This window comes from Sus scrofa, chromosome 13 (assembly GCF_000003025.6).
Source record: "Sus scrofa isolate TJ Tabasco breed Duroc chromosome 13, Sscrofa11.1, whole genome shotgun sequence".
NCBI lineage: Eukaryota > Metazoa > Chordata > Mammalia > Artiodactyla > Suidae > Sus > Sus scrofa.
In genome coordinates, this window is record NC_010455.5 from 127,232,626 (window position 1) to 127,252,563 (window position 19,938).

General features: G+C 37.1%; 1 protein-coding gene across 9 annotated transcripts in view; it reads left to right on the forward strand.

Annotated features, from left to right (window-relative positions):
* Window positions 1-19,938, forward strand: part of TP63 (tumor protein p63) — a 231,093-nt gene that overhangs the window by 116,636 nt on the left and 94,519 nt on the right. The window contains exon 1 of one of the 9 annotated variants that reach the window (XM_021070046.1): window positions 11,471-11,673. The exons of the other annotated variants lie outside the window; for them this stretch is intronic. Within the exon in view, the coding sequence (XP_020925705.1) occupies window positions 11,482-11,673 (192 nt within the window). The 5' untranslated portion in view covers window positions 11,471-11,481. Of the gene's footprint in view, window positions 1-11,470; window positions 11,674-19,938 lie in introns of those variants that run through there. 9 annotated transcript variants of the gene reach the window in all.

Consider the following 19,938-nt stretch of genomic DNA (forward strand, 5'->3'; position numbering starts at 1 on the left):
AAGTATAAGATCTATTTGCTTTTAAATTGTGATGTACAATCCATATCCTAACACTCTTATATAGTCCCCAAACTTCTGCATCCTTCCTTGCTCATTAATAGAGTTTTTTAAATAGAGGCATGCAATTAAGACTACCCTATACAGAAACATGGACTAGTTTAAAGCTAGAATTGCTCATGGGGCTGAAACCATCACACTGTCATGTATGTACTCTTGATGTTGAGTTTGGTTTTCCTGTTTGATAAAACAATCCCCAGAGTTCACCTGCAAACCTTACTTATGAGGTTTCTAATTCCATGTATGCTTTGCTTTCTTATGTACTCAGAACCCCTGGGACAAAAATGACACCAGGAAGTCACTTATTTTTAGGTATTTATTATTTTTTTGGACCAAGGCTTCTGCACCCCACACTTAGAATGAGACGATGACCTGTTGTCACAGAGGGAAGATTCAGCAGCCTGGTGACATTTGTGCCTGAGAGAACAGCCAGTGTGCACTGCTTTCCCAGTTCTGAAAAAACACACCATGGTCTGTCACTCCTAAGTTACTTCCACCTGTCTGCTGGAGGTGGTAGGGCATCAGTTATACTGGGTCCAGCTAGGACTTCATTCTTTCTTTTTCCTGACCATTTTGACTTTTTTTTTTTTTAAATGTAGATTTCTCTCTCTTATGTGGTGTTTTTCTGCCCAAACAGACATAACACAACAGTTATATCAAGAGTATATTTAGTGTCCCTTAAATGTGTGTGGAGACCATAAGTGTGTGAGTTTATTTCTGGACTCTCTATCCTGTTCCATTGATCTGTCTGTTTTTGTGTTTGTACCATACTGTTTTTATGACTATAGCTTTGTTGTATAATTTAAAGGCAGAGAGCATGATTCTTCCAGCTCCATTTTTTCATTCTTAAGATTGTTTTGGTTATCCAAGCTGTCTTGTGTTCCTATAAAAAATTTAAAATTATTTATTCTAGTTTTATGAAAAATGCTGTTGGAATTTTGAGAGGGATTGCACTGACAGATGAATGGATAAAGAAGATGTGGTATTTATCCATACAATGGAGTACTACTTAGCCATAAAAAAGAATGAACTTTTGCCATTTGTAGTAACATGGACTTGGATGATATTATGCTAAGTGAAATAACCCAGACAGAGAAAGACAAACTATTATATGGTCTCACTTATATGTAGAACATAAAAAATTCAACAAAACAGTCAATACAACCAAAAAAAAAAAAATTCACAGATATGGAGAACAAATGAGTGGTTACCAGTAGGGAGAGGGAAGGAGGGAGCAAGTTAGGGGTAGGGAGAGAAAAAAATGGTTATTATGTGATTATATGAAATTGTGTGTGTGAAGCTTTTGAAAATTGCCAAGCACTATAGAATTTATTAATCTTTCATTCAATTAACAAAAATGTGTATGGAGAATATGAGAATATCAGGCAAAAACAGGACTTTAGAAATCCCACAGGAGAAGTTCCCATGGTGGCTCAGCTGGTTACAAACCCGATGCAGATTCTATCCCTGGCCCCGCTCAGTGCTTTAAGGATCCGGCATTTCTGTGAGCTGTGGCGCAGGCTGGAAGCTGCAGTCATGACTTAACCCCTAGCCTGGGAAATTCCATATACCTCAGGTCTGGCCCTAAAAATGGTAAAAAACAAACAAAAAGAAATCCCACAGGAATTGGCTAACCCTTTGCTGTATTTGTACAGGGCTGAGAAACAGAGAGGCTAGGTAACCACTTCACAGTCACATAGTGATTCATAGGGTACATAAAGTAGAACTTAAAAAAATATAGATAGGTAGATACATGTATATATATATAGAGAGAGAGAGAGAGACAGAGAGACAGAGAGAGGCCATGTTTACTTGCCCCACCTTTTCATACTTAGGATCTAGATATAGGGCAGTGTGAACAGTGCAGCTACGACAAGTGAAAACTGGGCCTCAAGAATGGCTCAGTTCAACTTTCATGTCCCTGATGCAAAGGTAGTGTATGCACTGGGGGCAGGAGAAATTCACAGATGTGAATCATTGAAGTCTTCCCAAAGTAACAAACCCGTGATTTCTCTAGTTTCCTGGAGCTGTACTGTGTTTAACAGTGGGAGACATTTCCTGTAACTAAAGATGAGTACTTACCAGTGAGTTGAAACTAGAAAAGGATATTAGAACTCACTTTCTCGGAGAGTCTGAATTCAAAGAGACAAAATGTGATTTTTTTCCCCTGGAGTTCATCCAGGACTCCAAAGTAAATACGCCTTCTTTTTATTATGCCTAGGGATTTTTTTTTTTTTTCCTGGAAAGGGTGGAGAGGCTTTACGTAAGAAAGAAAGCTGAGTTGCCTCAAAATACAGCCTCCGGGAAGAATGAGGCATCCCCCGCCCAACCTATATACCTGCTGAGGAGAGAAAAAAAATGAAGAAATAAAAATGAAGCCTGAAATCTTCAGCTTGATAGAAAAATTGAAAGCTGAATGGAAATCATCTGGTCTATAAAGTCAATTGCTTTCACTTGCTCTTTAGAAAGGAAATACCATAAGGAAAAGATAGGGAAGTTGTCCATCTTCATCAGTAGTAAAATTCAGACCATGGGTAAATAGAAAAACATGAGGAGTTCCTGCTTTGGTGCAGTGGGTTAAGCATCTGACTCCGATAGCTCAGGTTGCTGCAGAGTTGTGGGTTCAATCTCTAGCCCTGTGCAGTGGGTTAAGGATCCAGAATTGCCATGACTGTGGGTAGCTTGCAGCTACAGCTTGGATTTGATCTCTTGATCCCTGGCCTGGGAACTTTTATATGTCCCAAGTATAGCCACAAAATTTAAAAAACAAAACAAAACAGGAAACAAACAAAAAAGAAACTACAGAGATTAGAATCACAGTAGTATATAATGTGAAATATATAACAAACCTAAGTCCAATTAACAGACTGTAAAACTATGAGATAAACAAGGAAGTGTCCTGCTTCAGTTCATATAATCAATTTACTGGCAGAGTCAGAACTTAACCCCAAGGCCATGACTCTTGGGACAATACTCTTTGATGCACAATCTGCAAAGACAAGATGGTTGACCTCCCTATGGTTTTAGGCAGGGTAAATTATTTAAAAGCTGGTGTCATATTGAAATATAGCCCAGTAGGAAACAAAAAGGAAAGATGATGTGTTATACAATTATCTAAGTGAATATTTGTTGATTATTCATCCATTTAACAAAGAGAACTACCTCAAAATTGCAGTTGAGACCTGGACCCCAGGTCTTTGCTGTTGATTCCATCACTCTTTCCACTCTTCTAAGCTGGCAGTTGACTGCATGTCTCTGACCACTTACTGTGGCAACAGCCATTTGGAGGATATGGCAGTAAGTAAAAAGTAATGAAATATAGTTTTAGTCAGGTTATCTATTGAAATACTTGAAAGTCTAGTGATCACAAAATAACAATTTTTAGAAGGTATTTGGTGACATATCCAGAACAAAAGAACCTATTATAAACTAATTAAGAGTTGGTTGGAAGTTGAATGTTACAATAGAGAGTGATATTTTGATGTTACAGATGAAGGTTCAAAGAAGCTAAGCAACCACACCAGTGCTCAAACACCAGTTGGTTTGATTTAAAGATCTGCAGTTTCCAAAGCAGACCAATTAATGGGGATAGAGATAAGTATGTTCGTTTTAAGAAATAATGTATAATATCAAAATGAAGAAATTAACATTTTGTGCATTTTAATCTAAAATGTTAAAAATATTTAAAATAGTTGTAGCTGGTAATGATGTCATGTTACAATGTGCTCTGTTTTACTTTGAAGGTCTACACAAAATGGTATAACATTCGGAAAACAATTTAGTAGTACCTAAATATAAAATTTTAAATATTTAAAATATCTTTAATCAAACAATGAAGTTTCTAAAAATGTATTTTAATTAATAGTGTAGTGCCTTTTTGCTTTAAGATTATAGTGCTAGAGAAAAATAGACAAACTGAATCTCTAATTAGTGGGAAATGGCTAAATTAATTTGATAAAACTAGATAGCAATTTAAAAACATAGGGTTTAATAAGATACCTGAGTATGCAATCATATTAACAGGATAATTTTTAAACATAAGCGTATGCATACTTTCATACAGACACATATATACATATTTAATAAAATATATCTTTAATATAGGCTATCATATATTCAATTTATAACATCGATGTAATAAAACAATTATATGGAATATACATATATATTTGGAAGAGAACATACCAAAATTTTAACAGTCATTACCTCTAGGTTCTGGGATAAATGGCTTGGTAGTCATTTTTGCCTAAAAAAGTAATCAGAATTTCTATTTCAGCATATATAATACTCAAAAGCAAAGAAATTTGAAAAATATATGACAAACATGTCAGAGGATTAGTATCTTTATTAATAAGGAAAACACTGCTGGCCCTATAGTATGGGGATTGAAGAGGAAACCAAAGGATATTAATAGGTCTTTTAAAGAAGAAACACAAAGGTCTAATAAATACTTTGAAATAGACTTAATTTTGCTTACAATCAAGGGGATTGATATTAAAATAAGAAAATTTTTTTTGTAAAGTTGGAAAAGATCCTTCAAATACTATAATTCTTGTCCTATACAAATGCAATTTGATTCAATCTTTTTGAAAATAACTTGATTCTGTACCTATCAAGTTACTTAGGTTCATAACCTCTGATCTAGTACTTTTAGCTCTAGGAATATTTACATGGGAAAATGCTCATAATACAATGATAACTAAAAATAATAGTTGAATATAATCCAATTTTGCTTCAAAATGTATACATAAACATGTTTGGCTTAAGTCCATCTGTAAGATTTAGGATGGAACTTTTCTCTCTTTTCTGCACCTTTTGGGCTTGCTCATTTTTCAGAACCCAGCTAGTGATGCTAAAATGGATTTGACCTTTTATCTTGCTTTGGAATTTAGCTTTAGACTTAAGAGAAAATTGATTTGATGAATTAATTTAATGGCCTCTAATAGCTTCTACAAAAGCTAATTCTTCTATCTGGAGCAGGAAAAGAAGGAAATTACTTAACTTGGGAAAGATTAGAGCTGTGAAAGTTACTCGGTGTATTCTATTGGTCATCCTTTGTCTTTATGGGGGCTAGTATTAAAATGACCCAATTAATTTTGTTCTCAGCAACTTGGAAAGTCCCAACAGTGCTTAGCTTTCACACATGCTCTATAAAACACCAATCTTTTTTTTTTTTGATTATAGCAGGTTTACTATGTTGACAATTTTCCTTCTTGACAAGTAATTATTGAAGGTTTGAGGTACTGTCTTTGGATTGAAAGCATCATTTTTCTCTCTTTTATGCAATTAGGCACTGTGCATTGATTCCTATAGGAAAGGCATCTGTGTTGTGTCATAAAAAATACTGCTGTTTGGAGTTCCCTTCACGACTCAGTGGTTAACGAATCCGACTAGGAACCATGAGGTTGCGGGTTCGATCCCTGACCTTGCTTAGCAGGTTAAGGATCGAGCGTTGCTGTGAGCTGTGGTGTAGGTCGCAGACGCGGCTTGGATCGTGCACTGCTGTGGCTGTGGTGTAGGCTGGCGGCTATGGCTCCGATTAGACCCCTAGCCTGGGAACCTCCATATGCCACAAGAGTGGCCCAAGAAAAGGCAAAAAGACAAAAAAAAAAAAAAACAAAACAAAGCAAAACAAAACTAAAAAAACCGCTGTTCAACTCTCTCATTTTTTTTTCTTACAGAATTAAATTGTTCAATTGAACTTAAACTTTTAGATGCTAAAGGTGACATGATGAACAAAAATATTTTCTGACCTAGAAGTTCCCATCGTGGCTCAGAGAAAATGAATCTGACTAGCTAGAGGACACAGGTTCAATCCCTGGCCTTGCTTAGTGGGTTAAAGATCTGGCATTGCCATGAGTTGTGGTGTAAGCGGTAGATGCGGCTTGGATATGGCGTGGCTGTGGTGCAAGCCAGCAGCTACAGCTCTGATTCGACCCCTAGCCTGAAACCTCCATGTCGCAGGTGCACTAAAAAGACAAAAAAAAAAAAAAAAAAAAAATTCCTCTTTCAAAAGTTCATAGCTTAGTGGGAGAGACAGACAGGTATACAAATTTTTGCAGTGTAAAGTAGTATCACATTATTGTTTTTATATACATTCATACAAAATAAGAGAAGACTGAACTTCAGCTAGGGAATTGGAGAACTCATGAAGGTAGTAGCATTTTAAGAATATGAAACTGTTTCAATTTATCAAGTGAAGAGAATGAAAACTTTCCAAACTGAGGGAACAGATTGAGCAGAGGGGCAGAAATGGTCAGCTGGGGCCAGCACATAGCAGGCAGAGTGGGTTACAGAGAAGATAAGACCGAGAGGACAGCTTGGGACCAGCCTATGAAAAAAAGATCTTGAGTGTCTGTGGAAATAGTTGGTTCTGTCCCACTGACACAGACACATTGTAAGAAGTAATGTGATCATAACTGTTCTTTAGGAAAGAAAAAAATGATGGTGAGGGGGCTCTAGAAGTGGGGGGGAGGGGATGTGGAGATATGGCTAGATATTAATTTTTCTACTTCATTCAGGTAAAGTTTTGGTTAAGGCATAGAGGGTTGATACATTTAGAACCTGATACATGTTTTTCCTTGGAATTACAACTGCTACGACTAAAAACAAGTCACCAGTTTTTGTTTACTTTAAAAAATGACTGCCTAATCCTGCCAAATTTAACCCAGCTCTTCTGACTTCTCTGTTTTCTCAATTCAGTAGGATGAGAGTTTTTTCTTTTTTCTTTTTTCTTTTTTCTTTTTTTTAATTACTCAATGAATTTATCATATCCGTAAGGATGAGAGTTTTCATGGGGATATTTTACAGCTTCATGAAACCTAAACATTCCCCTATTCTCTATACTTATCCTTGCCATAGGGGGCGGATCTGGGAGACAAAACCTCTCCCATTTTTACTTTCTAGAATGTTACAGGTACCCCATTGTTCCCTATGCAAGCTTGCATAGCATGAATTAAGAATTTCAATTTTTGTGTGTGTGTGAAAGATTTATATGCTTGTTCAATTTTCCCACATAGAGATATAAAATGACATTGTCAATATTTGGTATGTTATTAAGGTTGCATGTCAAAGTAGAGACAAGTAATTATTCGATAAAATGATGGAACATTATATATTTTAGTTAGGAGTAGATCTTCATTTGTTTTTCATACCAATATAAGTTCCAGAGAATTAAAAGATTTGCATGTAGGGAGTTTGTAGGGAGTTCCCATCATGGCTCAGTGGTTAACAAACCCGACTTGTATCCATGAAGACATGGGTTCAATCCCTGGCCTTGCTCAGTGGGTTAAGGATCCTGTGTTGCTGTGGCGGTGGTGTAGGCCAGTGGCTACAGCTCTGATTCAACCCCTAGCCTGGGAATTTCCATATGCCGTGGGTGCAGCCCTAAAAAGATAAAAAGACAAAAAAAAAAAAAAAAGAAAAAAAAAGATATGCATGTGAAAAAATTCAAAAACCCATAATAATATGAAATGATAATATGGCTGAAGGGTTTTATAATGTTGGTCTGACAAAGGCTTTTCAAACTTTGTTTGAAAAGTAATAAATCATAATAATGATAAGTACAACTCCATAAAAAATTAAAATTCTTCTACACCAAAAAGGAAACCATAAAACCATATATGAGTTTGAATCTCCAAAAACACATATACACACAGGCATATACATAGAGTAGAAACATATGTACAGCACTTATGATAAGGGGTTAATATCTTTAATGTACAAAGAGCTCTTTCCATGAATACCTGTTAAGAAGGATATTCAAGAAATTTTAACAATGTATGTATTTCAGGAAATCATAAATGTTAATTTTACATCTTTTGTTTTTCAGTTGTCTTTTGAGGGTCACACCCATGGCATATGGAAAATCCCAGGCTAGGGGTCAAATCAGAGCTACAGCTGCCAGCCTACACCACAGCCACAGCAATGCGGGATCTGAACCGTGTCTATGACCTATACCACAGTTCACTGCAATGCCAGATCCTTAACCCACTGAGCAAGGCCAGGGATCGAACCCGCATCCTCATGGGTACTAGTTGGGTTGGTTAACCACTGAGCCACCACGGGAACTCCTAATCTTATATTTTGAACGGTTTCTGCTTCCAATTGTATTTACAGCAGTGGCATTTTCATTCAAGGGAGAGTGCTGACCCCTGATCCTAAGGCCTTGCAGCTTTGAGGGAATTGGCTGAGAATGAAAAATTAAGAAAAGTTAAATGAAGTTGTTTTGACTCCTGAGGACTTGGGAAACCCACTTAAGATCTTTGAGTTTATTTATCTGCAAAATGAGAATAATAAAAACTTACCTACATCACTAGGTTGTTAGGAAAATTAATGCACATTGTTAAAACTGTTGAGATCCAAGATAAGCCTTGTTATGTAGAGAACACAGAAAATGATTGCTTCTTTGTAACTTTCTGGTTGAATAAATGCATGTATTTAGCTGTGTCTGCAACCTACACCACAGCTCACAGCAATGCCAGATCCTTGACCCACTGTGTGAGGCCCGGAATCAAACCCGCATCCTCATGGATCCTATTCGGGTTCATTAACCACTGAGCCACAATGGGAACTCCCCCATTATACCTTGTTCTTTATGTCATTTAAGCGTCATAGTATCTGTGTAACTCAGCTGTTTCATTGCACAGTTTTAAGATGAGCAAATTGAGGTACAAACATCCAAGTAAAATAAGAAAAATGTGAATAATCCTCTAAATCACTTTCATGGATTCTGGACTGAGACGCTTATCTTTGTAATGGTCTTTAGAAAAAACTTAGTTCTGCCTCTCATTTCACAAATGAGGAACCTGAATCCACAGTGGTTAAGTAACCTGCCTCAAGGCACAGAGGTTACTCCTATAACCCCCAGTCCAGTACTCCTTCCCCTCAAGTACCCAAAACATGCAAGTGGCCTTAGCAGATGAATCATATCTTATATGTAAGATACACGTCTTAGATCTTGGTAGATACGTTAGAGAGAGATCAGAGTCTGACCTGAACATTCTGAAGGCTAAGGTGATAGATAGAAGGAATTTGATTTTTTTTTTTAATCCATGAATCCTGCTGGGGATCGTCTGACTTTGTGATAGATGAAATCTGTTTACATTCTGATAGAATATCATCAACATCTGAAACTGTGAATCCTAGATTTAGGAGTTCAAATGATTATACTACTCTATTTGCGTTAAAAAGGAAGCCAGAGATGACTTCCTGGCCAGTTGTGCTAAGGGTGTTTACTCCAGATTAATTCTCAAACCTGACTCATTCAAAACTTCCTATTGGGCTATAGAAAACACAGATTTAGGGGGGTCTTATCCCTGGAGAGTCTGATTCAGGAGATCTGGGACCAGGTCTTGAAGTCTGTTTTTAAAAAATACCCCAGGTGATTCTCAGGGTCATCCAAGTTTTTGAACCACTACAATAGAGCACAGCTTTAAGGAAACAGCTACCTACTTTTGAGTATTGATCTGGAGCTGTCAGTAGTTGTGTAATTTAAATACACACTATAAATAATTAAATTGCATTTTGCAAGTCATTTCTCTCTCTCTTTTTTTCTTTCTCTTTTTTTCCTTTCTTTAAATTAGTTTTTGGGGTTTTTTGTTTTTGTTTTTGTTTTTTTAGCTGTAGCAGTGCTTATTTGGTTAGTTACATGTAGTAAGAGATCATGTATCCAAAATTCAGTGAAGAAATGACTATTTTATCTGATATAAATTTGTAGCATTAGAGTATGGTCATCTTCATAAACACTTGAGATCAAATGATATTACTGAAAAATTTTTGCAAAAAAAAGAAACATTCTTGCCAGTAACTGAGGGGCTTTAAAATAAATATCACCTCATGATCATATCATCCCTTAGGTGCATGCATTATATGATATAAAAACAAAGAGGAGGCAAATCTAAGGTCATGAATATACTTGTGTACTTTTAAAGTTTATATACTGGAGTTCCCATCATAGTTTAGTGGTTAAGCAACCTGACTAGAATCCATGAGGACATGGGTTCAATTCCTGGCCTTGCTCGGTGGTTTAAGGATCCAGCATTGCCGTGAGCTGTGGTGTAGGTTGCAGACATGGCTGGGATCCTGCATGGCTGTGGCTGTGGTGTAGGCTGGCAGCTACAGCTCTAATTTGACCCCTGGCCTGGGAAACTCCATATGCCTTGGTGCAGACCTAAAAAGACAAAAAAAAAAAAAAAAAATTCATATACTAATCTGGCTTCAAATTTTCTTCTAATCTTCTAAATTTTAGAAGAAATGTGAATATTCACTTATAGATATCTTGTCCACTTGTAACCTTCAGGCAGGACAGAGGGCATTTGTCTTCCCAAGTATGGGGAAGAGGTGATAGATATAAATCTAACTAGAGTATGCAGAGTACTAGACACTCAGGATCATATTTTAGTGAATCACTCAATAAGCGTCAGGGCACATTTCATCTTCACTAGATTCTGATAAGCAAGGCTGGATTCTACATGAATGTTGTTGTGTATTTACATAAATATATTTTGAGGCAAAAGCTAATCAGCCTCTCAGACTTGAAGATTTATCTTTTTATTAGTAATTTATTACCTCTTCTAAAATATTATCTTTGAGCATTAATAAAAACTAGATACAATAGAGAAAATAAATACTCAGATAAATTATTGTATTGATCCCATGTCTCAAGAAATAATGATAGAAACAGGTATTTCTTTTCCTTCTTCTTCAAGAGCTTTAAAAAAATGGGTACTTTTCCCAGGATTTCTATTTCCTGTACGTAGTGTGTATGTTTGTTTGTTTTTACAAGTTAACGGGACCGATGGTTTAAACTGTTATTGAAACATGCTCTGAACAATCAAATGGCTTATGTTGGCATAGCTTTGTGTGAAACCACTGACATTTCTCTGGAGAGAATATGTTGAAAACTTCACCTATCTGGCAGTGGATTTTATTTTTTTATATTGAGGATATATAAGCATGTATTTGAGTATTTCTCCCAAATTTCTGTGTAATCATGCTTGAAACACCACATCTAGGTTTAAAGAACAAAAACAAAACAAAACCTTCCAGAAGCTTTCCCTGAAGTTTTTCTTTTCAGTTGCAAAGTGTAAAATAACTTTCTGAAGTGCTTTCTATAAGTCCTGGTGGTGGTAAGGTTTGTGGTTTGTTTGGGGAGATTTTGTTTTCAGGAGAGAGTGCACTTTCTTATAAAAGAGACAAGGGAAAGTTTTACCTGTCTCTCTCTCTCTCTCTTTTTTTTCCTCCTCTCTTTCTTTTTCTTTTAAAGATTGGTGATAAGGAATTCTAACTACTTAATGAGATGGGAGAGGCCTCACTCCATTGGAGTGAAGGAGTCCAGGTGGAAGTTGATGGATTGGACAGGTAAAGAGAAGAGTCCCGCCCCCTCATGCCTATAGTTGGGTATATATTGGGGAACCTAAAATTATGTACAGAGAGAGAAAGAGAGAGAGGGACTTGAGTTCTGTTATCTTCTTAGTAGATTCCTACTGTAAGGGTCTCAGAGGGGGTGGGGGGGTTGGCAAAATCCTGGAGCCAGAAGAGAGGACAGCGGCATTGATCAATCTTACAGCTAACATGTTGTACCTGGAAAACAATGCCCAGACTCAATTTAGTGAGGTAAGGCTTTTAGATTTTAGCACTCTATTTAGAGATGCTATTTCATTTCTTTTTTTTCTTTTTTTAAGAAAAGCTTACATATGTGTGGTTCTCGGACACCCAATATAATGTTTTTGCAACTGTATATAGGAATCTCTCTTTCTTGGTTAAGTCTTCTGTGGTGACTGTAAGAATTTTTTTTTTTTTTTTTTTTTTTTTTAAGTAGGAGATGAAACAGGAGAAAAGGGAGAAGAAAAATTTCTGGGTGATGTTTTTTATTTGGGGAAACCCAATATTCAGGAGTTTATAAAATCACTTTGTATAAGGACAGACTGAAAGTGCAGATCCCTTTCTGCTAGATATACTGAAATGACTCCTCTGTTGGGTATTCACGTACCAGTGAGACAAATTACTTTATTGTGTCTCAACTCAGTAAAGTTCTTAGTTCTCTCTCCAGACTTTATCCTAAAAGCAAAGGAAGCTTTTTTTTTTTTTTTTTTTTTTTTTTTTCCCACAGTAATCAGGTGAGATTTTTTTTGTTGTTTTTTTTTTAGGCCATCTTCATTGAATTCTGTCAATCCGGAGACCTCTCTAAATCCTGAGGGGACTTCATTAATGTCCCTGTTGTCTGGTGATTGACTTCAACTTTCCCCGTTAAATGATGAAGTTATTTTAGAGCAATGCGTTATTATATATTTATATATGCAAACATGTAAATGTGTTATAGCACATAGGATTTTATTGAAGGAATTGACATTTGCCTCCCTGGTCTCTACTCAGTTAAGTCTGTCTCAGGGATTTAAACCTCTGGGCAAAGGGATAAGAAAAAAAATCCTGAAGAGACTGTAAGGCTTTGAGGAAGTTTCCTAAGGTTGAGGGAGGTCTAACAACAATATTAGTTTACATTCCTCAGAATAGGGCAGCTGTGTTGACACTAATCAGATGGGGGGGGGGATTGCAGTGTGGAGAGTGAGTTCAGTGTTTCAGATGAAAACGTTTGCAGGTGAATGCTTGGAAAGGCAGACTGGAGTACTCAAACTGAGCTCCTTAAAAATCAAAACAAAGTGCATAGTACTCTGGGCAGACAACACAAGGAAGCGTCCCCCAAAAGGTGACAAAAGCCTGGCCCACGCTATCGTATTGACCATGCTATTGTCTAGACACCTGAACTGTGTAAATACAGCAGGGGAAATATCAAGTTATCTAAAGAAGGAAAAGGAAGTGCCTATTTTCCTTTAAAACATTCAAGCAGCCTTGCTTGTCCTCAGTGGAGAAACTTGAGTTTCTTGTTTTGCTTTAATATTGAAAGTTAGCTTAAAATGTTACCAACCTTTTTTTTTTTTTTAATGGAGGTAACTTTGAAGATTATCTTGTTTCTCTTCAATGTCGTTCTGTTTTAATCATTAAAAAAAAAAAAAGATACGTCGGTTATATCATCTCACTTAGTGTGTATTCATGAACTATTTCATGCACATTTGTAGGCAGGATTGGATCTATGGGTGTCTAAGTTTGTAGAAGGGTAGAAGCAAAAGTTGGTTTTAGAACAGTACAAAATTGATGTAAAGTGAAGAATCGATTATTTCTCATAAAAGAAAAAAAACTGCATGAATGCCGCGAGAAGAGGTATTTGTAGGAATGACAGCCATTTATGGAGGCAAAAAGAGTTGTGCTGTATGTGGGAGTATGACATCCTCGTGGTGAAAGAAAATACCTTTACATGGTCTGGTTTTTCAAATCTTTAGCTTATGTGTGGTCAGGTGCTCAAGAAGTGGTAGCTGTCTGTTTTCCCTTGAAATCCTGTTAATGTACATAGAGGAGATGAAAAAATATGGCGGAATTTCTCTACCTGCCTGTGTCTTTTCCTGAATTTCCGTCAGGATTTTTATATTCTTCCGCTAGTGTGTGTGTCGTGTGTATTAGTTTCATTCCGTTCTTTTGCTCAAGAACAGCTTTCTTTCCTGCATATAGTTAAGTTTTAATATCTAGTCCTTGGTGGAAATGCCTTTTTAACCTCTGGGTATATGAAATGCCTGGGACCACATGGCCCTGAAAATCTGAAAATTTCATACAAAAGTTATAACGTTTTAGCATTCACCTTCAGATAATGTTTATTAGTAACCATCAATACAGAATCAGCCATGGATGACTATCATAGAAAAACTGTTTAAAAATGGGTAGATTAAGAATCCAAAGGTGTGTCACTCCCTGTGAGAGTGAAAATTATTTGAAAATGATAACTGGTTCACTGACTTCAAATAATTTTTTGATTTAATTTGCTGGGGACTTCTTGGAGTGAGAACCTAAAAACAATATAAGGACATTGTTCCTCTTCTTCCCTCTTTCCCATAACTTCCCAGTTCTTTCCCTGCAAGCAGAGCTGGATTTGGGGAAGTCGTTACAGGAAAGGGTCCTGAAGGGAGGAAAAGGTGAACAGGATGTAACAGGCACAGCTTAAGGTTCCACCCTTGGGTTACAATGAAGAGGCTTCAAGCAAGCACCCTTCCAGCCACAGGCTGGAAAGACCCAGCCTCTGGGACTGGTCTCAGACTTGGATAGTGAAGCACCAAAGAAAGGACCTTCTTCACAGATTGTTTTAGTTCAATTTTCTTGCCAAAAGAACTGGGTTGCGTGTGTGTGTGTATGTGTGAGAGAAAAAGAGAGAGAGAGAGAAGCTCTCCAATCTCCTCCCTAAAAGGACGACATTTTATTACAAAAATCTGAATGAGGGCTTCTGTGTGAACATGGAAAAGTACTTTAGTGAATGGGTTGCAATATTGGAGACTTCAAGGCTCATACTGAAATGCCTCATTTTATAAATCGAAGTTAATGGTTTCTCTTTCTGCAATTGAGAGAGCTAAAGGTGTAAAAATGTGTCCCAGTCTCTTAACTTTTTTCTGCTGAATACCAAAAGAGATGGAAAAAATTCTAAAAAGGGCTCTCGTGATTCATGGTGAGTGCTCCAAAAAAGTTTCCACAAAGAACTGAGGTGCAAATCTAGTTGAGAGTAAAAAGCAAAGTGCTGAGGCAGCAGTATGAGCTCTCGAGTTCGGGTCATTGCCAATTAATTGACCTCTGGGCCTGCACTGGTAGGGAAAATAGTCTTTCCTGTCCTTATACTACTTCCAAGGGCTGAATCACACCTCCCCCCCTCATGAGAGTGGCTTCTCTCTTTGCAGTTAATAAATGTATTATTTTTAGCTTTTCCGTGTTGTGCCTCTGAGACATTTAGCACCAGAGGTAAAAATCACGGTAGGTAAGAAGCAGAAGCTGCAGATTTAATTCAGGTGTCAGCCAGGCTGCGTTCCTCCCTCCACACTGTGGTCTTAGATTGCACTACTTGTTTGACAATCGGTTGCCCTCAAGCCCAGAGGGGACTGGGAGAAAGAGACCTTAGATCACAGATCATAGATCATACTTTACTTCACTACTATTGGAAAAATGAGTGGCGATAATAAATCACTTATCCTTTACCTAGATAAGGAAAAAGTATGTTTGGTTTGTTTTGTTTTTTAGAAGAGCAGTCATCCTAAACGGGAGTGTGGAGAGTACAGTAGGAGACATAAATGAATGGCTGGTTAACTATAGTAATCAAAAAAACATCGGTTGTGCTTTCATCATAACACACATATTTTCTGAATACCAAGTATGCTAAAATTTTCCTGGACGCTAAGCATATATAGAATTTAGGTTCTATATTATTCCTATTAAGGGAGTATATATTTAAGGTCATGAGATATTTTAATGTTTATCACGGAAAAATATGTTGCCACAAATGTACCCAAGCTTTCTTTGAGGTGCATGCAATTGCTTTGGGAGGGACCTGTGCTGGTAGAAAAGAGGGGGATGGGTTAAAAATCCTTCCCTCCTGGGAATATCATGCAATTAAACTTTTTCGTTTGTGGAATACATTTTTAATTTCTAATTGTTTTATGTCAGTAAATAACTGAACATAGAGACCCAAAAGACATACCAGTAAAAAATAACTTCATTATTTCTATAACAGTCTTACTATCTTGAAGATGAAAATTTCTCTAAGTCAATGGAATCAGAATTTTCTTTCAAATATATGATGAGAAAAAAGTCAGATGATTGATCCATTGATCTTGTCTAGTGTCAATTTAGTGGAACGAGTTGCCCATGAAGGATATCAAGTGAGGTAGTAGATTTTGGTTCTAGAAGAGAATGGATTGAAGTGTTGGGGTAAAACAGTTGAGCTAAGAGTTAAGTTATCTATCTTAGTCCAGATCTTCTCTTAAGAACACAGTTTGGAGACATAAGAAAATAGGGACGTATAGCTTATTAACATGTTATCTCTATAGACATTTTATAATTTTCATTTATACTTTTTAATTATGGTGAAATTTGTCCATGTTCCTGAAGAATAGAATTGAGGAAGAGAAACTTAGATTAGAAAAAAAGACGTACTCCTTCAAAATAGATGTTTGCTGAGCCTCAGTTACATAGAAGATGGTCCATAGAATATAAAAATGAGTAAGAAACGGTTCCTACACTCATAAATTTGCAGTTCATAAGGGAAACAAATATGTACAGTTATAATACAGGACAGACCTTTTGTGTCATAGGAGATGTGTGAGCAAGATAATATAAAGGGTCAAAGAGAGAGTACCCCAGCAGGAGGATCATGAAAGTCTACATGTACATGTGTGATGCAGCTTCACTTGGAAGGACAGGTAGAACTTTCTGAAGTTTTAGATATATTAGAGGGAAGGAAGATTTCAGGTGAGGAAATAAAGCATCAGCAGAGGCACATAGGCAGAGTTAATACTGGGGTCCTCTGAAATGTCAAATAGTCCTGACAGAATTGAAAGTATGACAGAATTAGAAAGAAAAGGTAGAAAGGTAAGATAGGAAAGGTAGACATGCTCGTGGAACATCAGAATACATTTAATAAAGTGATAATGAAAACATAAAAGGATTTTAAACAATAGAATGGGTGCTTGGAGCTGAACTAGGGTGCATTTGGGGAGAATAAATGGCTTTGTTCAAGACTGCCTAGATGTATAAAAATGCATCTCTCCGCTTTCACATTGGCTACTTGCTTTGCAAGAATATCCATCACTTCTCTGGAACCTTTGGAAGGGTAGAAATGGATTGTTTCTAAAGTCTAATGCAACTTGTGTATTCCTGCCCATAGTTCTTTGTCATAGCTGTGATTCCTGCCATAGATAAATTGATCTTGGTTTGTCCTTATTTATACCTGTTATTCAAAATGTAGTTATTAATAGCACCCCTTTTACTTTCCAGGTGTTCCACTTAGACAATCAAGTATATGGTCATACTATAAAAAAAGACCCACTGTTTATTTCATTCTTTCCTCCACCCCCACCCTACATTAAAAAAGTGGTGTATATATTTGGCTGTAAATTAGAGACAGTGACTTTGATGTCCCAGCCACAAATCCTTTAGATTATTTCCCTTAGAAAAGAAGCATGTCGTTGCAACTCAACATTTACTGAGGACTAGTTAAGTACAGTCATGGTGCTGGTGCTGGGCACCAGCAGGAAAGCAGAAATAAATAAGTTGCAGTCACTGGCCTCTGAGAACTCACAGTCCTAGTGTGTACATAAAGTATTCATAAATGACTCAGGTATAAAACCAAATGTGGTGAGAGACACCAAAGTCTCTCAAAGACAGTGAAATGGGTCAGCCTGTTCATGACGGAGGTAATATTTCACATAGTTTGAGAACTAGAATTTAGCCACAGGGAAGAGGAAGGAAGGTCATCCTGGGTTGAAGGTAGAAAATTAATAAAAATGCAAAGACAAACTGCATAGGACCAAACAAAAGAACATGATATATTAACTTGAAAGAAGAATGCTGATTTAAATAATGATTTATATGCAGTATGCACGTCAAAATGGAAAGCTTTTGTAAGAAACAGTACAAATAGCGGGTAAGTGCTTTTATCTCACTAAGAGCTGGGACCAATGCATATTCTGAAATCATGGACAGTGTTCAAAATATCAGATTCAAAAGTTTGTCCACATGCTCTAGGAATGACAAGTGTCATCCTGCAGGGAGGAAGAAAAATTAGTCCAAATGATTGCTTGGTCTGGGCGAAGTTGAGTGTTTCCCATTCCCATTCTTTAGACCTCTATAGAGACAGATAAGATGTCTCACTCTATGGTAACTACGTTCTTAAACTAATCAAAGCTAGGAACACAACCTAGACTGATTTTCTATGTTAATTATAATTAATTTTATTTGTTAAATAGTCATCTTAGAATCAGAATGGGAAAACTCTCTTCTCTGGTCACTGCTCCAAAAGCAGATAGTAATCTTGGAGCTCAGCGTGACACAATATGCCAACTACGACATTTGTTCAAGATGAGAATCCTAATTGGGAAAATATAAACATATTATTTAAGAAACAACCCCCCAAACTGAACCAAAAACAGCAATAATAAAAAGTCCAAATCTTGGTATCTCAAATTTTAAAAAACCTTGCCATAATTTTTGTTTCAAATTTCACTTTGGACAAGGATACACATTTTCATTTAAGTTTTGAACAGAAATATTGGGCAAGACATGTCTTTACTTATATTGAGATCATTTCCTTCTACAGCCTCCTTCATCACTTCCTTCTCACCCAGGAAGAAAATGCAGTCAATTAAAGAGATAATGGTGGGGTAGGTTCACTAGGGAGGAAACTCAGAGAGAGGGTAGGGGGGAGAACTAGGCTCTATGATATATGAAGGGATGGTCTAAGTTTGTATCACCTTCCTTTCTTGTACTTACCAGCCTAATCCTCTACTAATATAAAATGAATTTTGAAAACAGCCGGTGCTGAAATGTGGTTTGTTCTGCTTTTAACTCTACAAACGTTAGGGGAAACAGTGAGGTCCCACAAAATACCACATTGCTGTACAACCTCCTTGGCAGAAAAGGGTCTGCAAAGTCTTCTCAAAAAACAGTACTTTATACTTCCCCACATTTGATGTTCTTATTTGGTTTGATAGTGTAGCACACCTTTCCTATTCCCAAAGCATTCTTTTCCATTTTCTGTCCCCCCAACTTAGAAAGTGCTCATTTATAAATTTATTTCATGTTTGATAATGACTAACAGTATGTATTCTGTTTTCATTTCTTTTTCAAAGACAAAGTAAAATTGAACCATCTTGTAAATTCTGACATCATTTCCCTGGATAATGTTTACCAGTCAACTTAAAATTCAGTATCTAGTTCTAGGTAGGAGAACAACTGACAACAATAAAACATTTTCGGAAGCTCAGTGGACATGTGTAGAGTGTAAACTAATATCTTATGCAAAACTTGTGATCTGAACTGCATCTTGTCTGTGTTTCTTAAGTGGTGGGGTGGGGCAGGGTGGGGGGGGCAGATTTCTTTATAAAAGCTGAAAGAGGGAATTTTGAGTCAAGCTGTGGTGCATTGCCAGAGGCGGAAATTTATGAAACACTCTCGTCAGCTCTTCTGGAAACACTACAAAAGAAATAGTTCTACTTTCTTATTGGTGCTAAAGCCGCTAATAGGTGCAGTTTAGTATAATACCCCAATGAACATTACCACCCCCAAAGTAAGCTTGCCTTGGAAAGAACTCCGCACAGGCATTTTCTTTTTCCTTTCAAGCTTGCGCAAAACACCCAAAGGGGCCATTTCCAATCCAGGCAGTGATCTTTCTCAAGTTCATTCTTTCTCAGATCACAGAGACAATGGGGAATATGCCCTGTTTACTCAAATCAGTCTGGATTAGTGTCACGCTATTGATGGAATCAGAATTAAAAGGAAAACCATTACCCTCTCAAAGGGCAACATCAGATGTTTGGGGAATGGCTTGATTACTTTTAAATAGACCATGTGAGACTCTGTCACCAGACTGAAGTTGAGTTCTCTTTGAGATCTGCACAGAGAGAAACGGTAACACTGGATGAAGTGGAAAGCCCATAATGAGCCTTAGGCCTGGGAAATTATTTCAATAGATAATCCCGAAGTGCTTGAAAGCCTGAACATCAGAATAGTGAGAATTCTGAGCAAGTACTTTTCCTGCTTTCTTTCTGTATTCCACTCTCCACATACTTATCTTCAGACCAAATCCTTTCCAGTTTTTTAGGTCTTGCTGGGGGGTAGCCTCACCTTTAAAAATGTTCCAGATTCCCCACCCCAACCCCCATTCGGAATAACTCCTATCTCCTGTGAACACTTGTACTTCTCTGTTCCTTCCTCTGTTCTCTCCCAGCCTCTCCCCTGAAACCTTGCCAGGTGGGGAAGGGGGAGAAGCAGGTAGAGGATGAGTGGTATTTATCTCTG